Here is an 8,591-nt window from a genome sequence, read left to right on the forward strand (position 1 = left end):
GGGAGCGGCCCTTGGGTGCACGGCGCGTCTGGAAGGGTCTCCGCAGCCTGGTACGAAACCGTAGCGTAGTTAGTCCTGCCTGTAAGTGTTACCGTATCACTCTCATGCTCTCTGCTTAAAGACGTGTGGAGTGTCGAAGACCGAATTTGTTATTCTCATCTCCGCCGTAACTTACCTTTTTTCGTTTACCCTTAAAAAAGAGTTTAAAGTCTTCCAATTTTCATTTTATTTCTTTTATGTGAGTGGGGTACCAAAGCTACTGAAAAGAAAATACTCTTTTTTTTTTTTTTTTTTTTTTTTTTTTTGGTGTTGTGATACATCACTTTTTATTTGAAAGCTTCATTATTTTGTTTTTTTCTGTATGGTGTGCTTTTGTTGTTGCATATGTAATAAAAGTTCATTTGAATCATCTTCATTGTTTAGTTTCCTACTCCAGTATTTCAAACTTTGCTTTTATGTACGAGATTTTCATAACAAATGTGGCCGTGTGACGCCTCATTTAGACTCAGGTCCTGTCCTTGCAATCCCTCGAGTTGTGTCCTTCTTCCCTGCCCTCCCACTCTGCATGTCCCCTCTTAAGTTCTAGAGGAGTGGGTTCATACAAGCATATCTCATGCTTTTTATACCCATTGTCTTTTACTGTAGCTTTTTCTCCCCGAGGCACTGTATATCATAGCCCCAGGTCTTGGTGGAGAAAGAGTTTTGCGCAGGGCTGCCCGCAAGCCAGAGGTGAGGCTGGTGGAAGCACAGACAACTTGGGGGTTGTGCTGGATGCTGTCCCGCAGGGACTCCTGTTCAGTGACTGTATCTTCTGCATCCTTCTAACAGCCTGGTTCTTACGTGACCGTACACTTCAGTGACGTTGGTTTCATTTGACCAGGGTTTTTTAAGGACACTCAGGCTGAAGTTGCTGCTGAAACAATGGTGAACTGAAATACGTGACTTCGCTGCTACGGCTGCCCTTCCATGGTTGCTCTGTGTATTCTTGGTCTTTAAGGACATGAATATAGGTTCATCAGTGCTGTAGATCTATAGGTTTATAGTTTCATTTTGTAATCTCTTAATACTGAAAACCTGAATGGTAGCTGATTTTTTTGATAGTGCATCAAGAGCAGTAGTGTGAAGGCACAATGCTGGGCCCCGCAAAGGCCCAGCAGATACCAAAGGGGCTTGGTGAGGACTGGAGTCACCTGCCTGAAGCGGAGGTGGGAACAGATGCTCCGGGAGGTTGTACCCCTCTCTCCGTTAGCTTCTGTCCATGTGCAGCTCCCAACTCTGATCCCACAGTGATACCAGATGGCAGAGTTTGACAAACCATTTTCCCACAGCAGTGCAGTCTTGGGCATTTGTCAGTTCATGTTCTGGTGATTCTTCGGTTGCAGGATGGAATGGATTGAATTGATCTGACAGAAAAATTAGCTTCAGAAAAAAAGCCCCACCCCAAATAAAAAAAAACTTGCCCCCAAATTACTTTCAGTGACATCTGTGGGATATTTGTACCTGTTCTAGCACAGCCTGCTTTAAGTGGTGCTGTCATAAGCTGACTAATCACAGCCAGAGTTAAATGCTTAAAATAAGTAACATAAATACTCTTGCCATCATCAATAGGTCCTCATCCTGCAGGAGATCACAGGACAGCATGAGTTAGTGTTTGCCTGGCGCAGAGCGAGCGCTCGGCACGTTCTTCTGTTGCACCCCAGCACTTGCCTTTGGCCGAGGATGTTAATACCTCACCTCAGCTGATCCATTTCAGATGAGAATTTATAGTCCATATTTTCAATTTGATAGCAAGAATTTCATTACACCTGCTCTGTAGAGCAAACTTTATTTCACCTGAATTTATTTTTTTATTGGAAGAATAAATCTTGATTGAGCAGTTCAGCTCATCTCTCTGTCATTAGTTGTCCTCTTCAGTGAACTGATAACTGCAGTTACCTGATGAAAGTTTCAGGGACTTGAAGTAATCATGTCATTCTTGAAGTTATTAAAAGTGCTTATTGTAGTCTTGGGGGCAAAATGCCTCTGAATAAAACATTCTTAAGGTTTACAACCGTTTGTTAGAACTCGGTGTTAATAGAAGGGGTTTTATTGAAACAGGCTTTAAGCATGGGAATGGTGCTTTCTCTAATAAAGCCATTTTCAGAGGTCTCTTTTAGGAAGACAGTGAGCATAGTATTATGGAAGTTAATATTTCAGACAGAAAGGTTGTTCTTTTTCACAGTAATAGTTTAATGTATATGGAAGAACTTAACTTACTGTGCATGTATCACATTTCTAGTTTACTTCATGGACAGGTGTTAGAATTTTTTTTTTAATCTTTTGGAAAAGAGGAAAAGAAGAGTGACTCCTAGTTTAAAAAGTACTTTTAAGTCTAGTGTTTGTAAATATACGCCATGCGTTTTGTAAAACTATTCTCTAAGTTGGTAGTTTAAGAAAAACCTTACAGCTCCATGGCAATAGGTGTAAAGTCTGTCTGCATTCTTACGAACAATAAAGTGACATCAGCTTTACAAGAGAAATACACGACTGTTCAGGTAACACCTCTGCCCAACTCGGATGTGTGCACTGCGCTCATCAGTTGCCTGCATGTGTCCTTACTTAAGAAAATTAAGATGCTTCCATTTGGGGTAAGTTTTGTGGTTTCCTTTTTAACCTCCACCTGCAATGTTTAGTAAAAAACCTTCAGGCGTTTGTAGCCATTAAAAACACCTATGCAGTGGTTTAAAGTAAGGATTTCAAAATTGTCATTCTTTCTAACCTTTTTGGGGTAAGCTTCTAAAGTGTTGGTGGGAACACAGCTAGAGCTATTTTGTAAATGTCAGTAAAAGAGCAAGAACTAACTGAATGCATACTGTTTGTCCAGTTCATCTTGATGTTACACTGTCTGCCAGAATCAAAAGTATTTATAAAATAATTTAGAAGAGAAAAATATAAATGACTGCCCATGTAAGAAATCTAAAACATGGGTCTTGTGATGGTGTCTCATACTGAAATAGTGGCCTCAGCAATGAACCAAACGTGAACTTGTAGTGTTCTAAAAAGGATTAATTACTTGGGCTTTCTGTGGGCAGAGGTGTTGGGGAAATTGGAGAGTGTTGAAGAATAGTGGCAGAAATTATGTAGTGACTTGAAAGAGAATTTAGATTAAATGTCAAGAAAATGGTTTCTTTATAGATTATTCTAAGCTATTATACTAAACATGGAGGCTATGCAAGAAAACCTAGGGGGACACTCAGTCTAGAGAAGATCAGGTTACTTTGTCGTGGAGTCCATGTGTCTTTGTGTGTGTTCCCACTTACAGCTTTAGAACCCTTTGGCCAATTCATCTCATCGGACACAAAGAAAATAAATGTTCTATAAAAATGCACAGGGAAGAGGGGCTAAAGATTGATTCAAGTGTCCTGAGAAGGCAGCTTCAGTACAAATGCCTCTTTATTGGCATCTACCAGAGAGGGAGGTCTTGCATATCCTCCTTAGCAAAATCTTTGTTTAGAGCACACATCATCTTTAAATATCAGGTCCAACAGAGCAGGGAAGAAAAACATACAAAACTCTGAGTTCTGGTTCTCACAGGGCATATTTCATTTCTGATGCCTGTGAAAAAGCAGTGGTTTTCTTTTTTACTCACAACGATTAACATTTTACCAGGAAAATGTAAATGGCATCTAAGTATCCCTAAATGTGGGAGGTAGAGTACAGTTTGAAGATAGGTTTGAGGAGTAGAATTTGCATTGCTGAGGCAGGAGGATAGTTCTGTATCCCACTGTCACATGTTTTTTCAGGTAAAGCTTTTGCAAAACATCTAGCTGGTTTGTTTGTTCTTGGGCTGTATGTTTGTTTTTGACTGTTTGGTTTTGCGTGCATAGGAAGGAATAGTAAATATCTTAGTTGGAAAAAATACACTTAAACCTTAGCATTTCTAAACAAAAGTAGTGTAAACATGGTTTTGGGATGGAAATGAAGAAAAACGGCAGAGCACCTACTGCAGAGCACGAGCAGAACTGTGGGCTCTGTCCTGAGGAGCAGCTTGGTTGAGATTTGAGGAGTGATGAGAGCAGCATCTTTTGCTTTGCTGTCAGCTTGGGCAAGTCACCCGCGCTTCCCAGACTGCCATTTCCCATCTCTAACCCTCCCCCTCCGCTTCCTGGGGTCTGAAGACCATGCACATTTTATAGATGAAGTCATGTATCGTAAACCTCCTGATGAATGGAGTGCAAACTTAACATAGTAACAACCCATAGGTGCTTCCTGTATGTCAAACTTTATTTTTTTATTATATGTGTATGTTTGTATCCGAGCATTTTACAGTTGGTTGGATGTTGCAGAGAGACATATTACCGAGACTAAGAGTTGCTGAGTTGTACCATAACTTAAGTCTAAATAACTTTATAAATAGTCAAGTTGGGCTCAGTAGCAATTCCTGAACCCCATTAGGTAGAACACATAACAGCTTTCTTGGAAAAAAGACGTTTGGGTGGTCTGGATATGATCAGCTGCTTGGCTGTTTTATTAGTTGTGCTATAAATACACTTTTTAAGATTTGCTTTTTCCAGTTGAGTGTTAATACTGTTAAAAGATGAAAAAACCTACAGTAATTCTAACGTGGTACTGCTGTTAAGGATTTGATCTATATTCAGAAATCTACAGTTTCTTAAACAACACATCTACTAGCTGGGGCATAATTTCATTTCTGGAGTTAAAGCTATTGAAGCTGGGGCGTAATTTCATTTCTGGAGTTAAAGTTATTGGAGGGACAGGATTAGACAAAACATGCTCTGCTTGTCCTGTAGCTGGTTTGCAAAGTTGATCTGAAGCATTAAGCTGATGAATTATTAAATGTGTTGGGTAAGCCTTAGGTAAAAATATTGGAAAGCCAGGTAGGGTGTATTCGGTGGAGTGATCACATGCAGCAATCAGGTCTGCATGAAGGCAGCCCTCAGGCTGTCGCAGGGGAGTCGAGAAATGTTTCGAAAGGAGAGCAGCGCTGTGGCACCCTTCAAAGCCAAATGAGGTTAGTGCTCTTCCCACAGCATTGAAAATGCCCTGCTGAAGTACTCGCTATCAGCGCTGGTGGCTGCATGGTGCAGCAAACAGGGACCCAGCCCGTGCCCTTCTGTGCTCACGTAGAAGCATCACTTGATTTTATTGATGCAGAGTGTGTCGTCTCCACTTGAAAGTGGTTCGTTTCATCGCCGGAAATGTGGAATCCAGTCACATCACCTCCCGGTGTGCTAGGGTGTTGGTTTTTTTAATATCACAAATATGTTGTTTAATTGGTAATGGCATCCAAATGGCTATGCATTCCCATTTATGTACTGTGTATTTGACAGCTTTTTGTATATGGTGCTTTTCAGTTGCCTGTGCTGTCAGTCTCCTCTATAATTTGCTTGGGTTCTTCACAATAAAAAGCTATGAAAAATGGAAAATAATATATTTTTTTTAAATAGGGAAATCATTACAGAAGTTTAAAAATCAAGGAAGATTTAGAACTAGGCACCCTGAAATTCCCCTTTAAAATTATTTTGGTAATGAAATGACTAGTGTGTGTCCCTTTGGCATGATTATCTTTAATTGAATTGAATCTTTTAAAGCACAGACGAGGCCTTGTGGATAATTTAGAAAACTCTTCCCTTTAAATACAGTTTCACCTTTGTCAATTACTTTCTGTTTTATCTCTCTTTTTTTTTTTTAATAGAGAATATTTGCATGAGTATAAGATGTTTTGCAAAGGTTTATCTACCCTGCTGTTTCATCCCCACCTCTGTGATAACTGCTCTCTACACGACATCACACTCGTTTCCCCAGTGACCTACTGCTACAAGGCATTACTGCTGGAGCAGTGGGACTTTCTTGTAAATAAGATGCTATGCTTTCCGTCACAGACTTTGAATAATTCACTAAAATTTAAGTGCATTATAACAGCTTCGTCAAAGTTAAGCCTGAGCTAATCTGAGAGAGGTTTTGGTCAGTGGTGGTGTGCCTGGGCAGTTTCACTAAAGCCTATAGCACCCATCACATAAAAGAAAAATGTGTTTTTAATAGTAGAACTTCACAAATTATTGATATCACTTCCTAATATATATTTACTGTAATTTTCTGTGCTTGGGAATTTAGGTCCTAGCAAGAGCAAATGTTAATTTAATCTCATTTTCTCTTGTCATGCGTCTCTCAAAAATATTTGCAGCTGGGTATTTACAGAAGTAAAGTTAGATATTTTTGGTGCTGTTTCAAACCTGGTTTTAATTTTATTTATGCAAGTGCATGCAGCCTCCCCCAACGCCAGTGACCAGTGTCCCCAGGCTGCCTGGCTTTAGGGAGGGGGAGTCGTGCAGCTGGCATCAGGGGGTGAGCTGCAGCCCAGCCTGGCAGTCCCCCTCTCCGGTGCTTCCATCCAACGCCTCCCGCCACCAGACTTGGTGGCAGAGTAGCTGAGTAATTCAGTTCAGTCCCAAGCGGTGGAAGAGAGTGCAGGGGCAAGTCTGGGCTGGGTATGGAGATAGAAAGCAGATGTCAAGTACACGGAGGAGTAAAATAGTGAATTCAAAACTGTTGAATTGATGTCAGCAAGAAAATAGAATAATGCATGAGCTTGGATTTATTGAGATTTGAGTGCCTTTCAGTTGAATGAAATCATCCACACCACCATTTCAGGCTCTTTGCAGTCTTACTCTAGCAGCCATACGTCCATTTGTGCTCACTCCCCTTTCTTTTTTTAAATTGTCTGCCTCTCTCAAGGCTAGAGGTCATTTTTTTCCCTCTAAAATGCCAAAGACCCTATGTCCCAAGCTATATTCAGTCTTCTCTCTTACATTGCTTTACCCAACACCTTTTTAAGGAGAACAGATTGAGGTGCCATCGCTTTTCTTTATCTTTCATTACTTATCTGGTACAATCAGGTAAAATACTACTTTCTATGGCAATAGCCAAAAATCTATACTGGGCAAACTGTATCAGGATGCTAGATGGGTAGTGGTTTATACATTAACATGCCTTTGCATAATACTGACAGATCAGGCTTACAGCAGAAAACCGATACGTTGTTGGGGGTTTTTTTTGAGCAGAGAACCAGAAGTAAGAGTTCAGGTTTTCATTCTGTCAGGGATGCTGATTCATAGGGTCTTTGAACAACTATATAGCTATTAAATTCCATGTTTTGTTAATTGCCCTGCTAGCTTTTACTCTTCTTAAGATCAAGAGAGTAATTGTGCATACCTAACTCCTAGCACTGTATATAGTAAGTGACTGAGGATTGAGTTTGCAGACTTACTACTTACGGACCAACAAATTACTTTATTCATCAGTGGCAGTGCATTTAAAAGTAGAAAAAAGAGGTCAGCTGCACCTGCTGCAGGTTTAGGCTGCATGTAAAAGGGTGAAAATTAATAGAAGAAAAAATAATCCTTGTGTGTTTTTTTGCAGGGAAGCTTGGTCGTTTTCCACCGAGGATGCATTACCAGGCTACTCCCGACAGCCGAGCTGCCCCTCATTTTCCAAGGTCTCACCTTGCTGAAGCAGTTGCCAAAGCCAAGGCAGGTGGAGGTGGTGGTGGAAGCACTGGTGGAACTGGGAGAGGTCTTGTCGGGCAGATTATCCCTATATATGGATTTGGCATCTTCTTATATATCCTGTACATTTTATTTAAGGTAAGACCAACATAAATTGAAAAGTCTGGGAAATAACAACTAAAAAAACCTCAAAATAGAAACGATAGTCCCATTTCTGTACTTGGTTCCATTTCAGCCTTGCTTGAGAAAAAAATGCTTATGCTGGACCTTTGGTGGTTGAAAGATTGGTGTATCATGTGGTTTTTGCTATTGCAAAGACTGTAGCTAAGAATGCAGGGGCGGGTTGCTGAAGTCCTGTATTGGCCTCTGACCTCTTACAGATTTTTTAAGGATTTTTTTTTCCCCCTGGAAAATGTGTATGTCTAGAACAATGTTAGATTAACTTTTAATATACACATAGTATTGTTTTCTATTATAGGTGACTACATACTATATATACTGTATATGTCATGTACTGTGTTACACATTTAAAGTGGGAGAGAGGGAGTACAACTATTGTATAGCTTCTGGAACAAAAGCACCACGTTGTTGGAGAATAGGAGTTTAGAAGGTTATATTGACCATGCTGGAGCTACCCCAGCTGAGGAACTGCTTGAAAGCTAGTGGAAAAAAGCACAGCCCAAATTCCCCTCAAGTGTTTCACACACGATTTGAACCTCATAGAATCATAGAATCATAGAATGTTTAGGGTTGGAAGGGACCACTAGTGGTCATCTAGTCCAACCCCCCTGCAGTGAGCAGGGACACTGCTAACTAGATCAGGTTGCTCAGATCCCCATCCAACCTGGCCTTGAATGTTCCCAGGGATGGGGCCTCCATTACCTCTCTGGGCAACCTGTTCCAGTGTTTTACCACCCTCATTGTAAAAAATTTCTTCCTTACCTCTAGCCTGAACCTACCCTGTTCTAGTTTAAAACCATTTCCCCTTGTCCTAACACAGCTGGCCCTACTAAAAAGACGTTCCCCATCTTTCCTATAGGCCCCCTTTAGGTACTGGAAGGCCGCAATCAGGTCTCCCCGTAGCCT

General features: G+C 40.8%; 1 protein-coding gene across 1 annotated transcript in view; it reads left to right on the top strand.

Annotated features, from left to right (window-relative positions):
* The first annotated feature begins 7,427 nt into the window (after positions 1–7,427).
* The window catches only part of RIC3 (RIC3 acetylcholine receptor chaperone), a 15,141-nt gene continuing 13,977 nt past the window's right edge, over positions 7,428–8,591 (top strand). The window contains exon 1 of the mRNA XM_035890988.1: positions 7,428–7,643. Within this exon, the coding sequence (XP_035746881.1) occupies positions 7,446–7,643 (198 nt within the window). The 5' untranslated portion in view covers positions 7,428–7,445. The remainder of the gene's footprint in view (positions 7,644–8,591) is intronic.

The sequence above is a fragment of the Egretta garzetta genome, unplaced genomic scaffold (assembly GCF_000687185.1).
Source record: "Egretta garzetta isolate BGI_Z169 unplaced genomic scaffold, ASM68718v1 scaffold133, whole genome shotgun sequence".
In the NCBI taxonomy this organism is placed as follows: domain Eukaryota; kingdom Metazoa; phylum Chordata; class Aves; order Pelecaniformes; family Ardeidae; genus Egretta; species Egretta garzetta.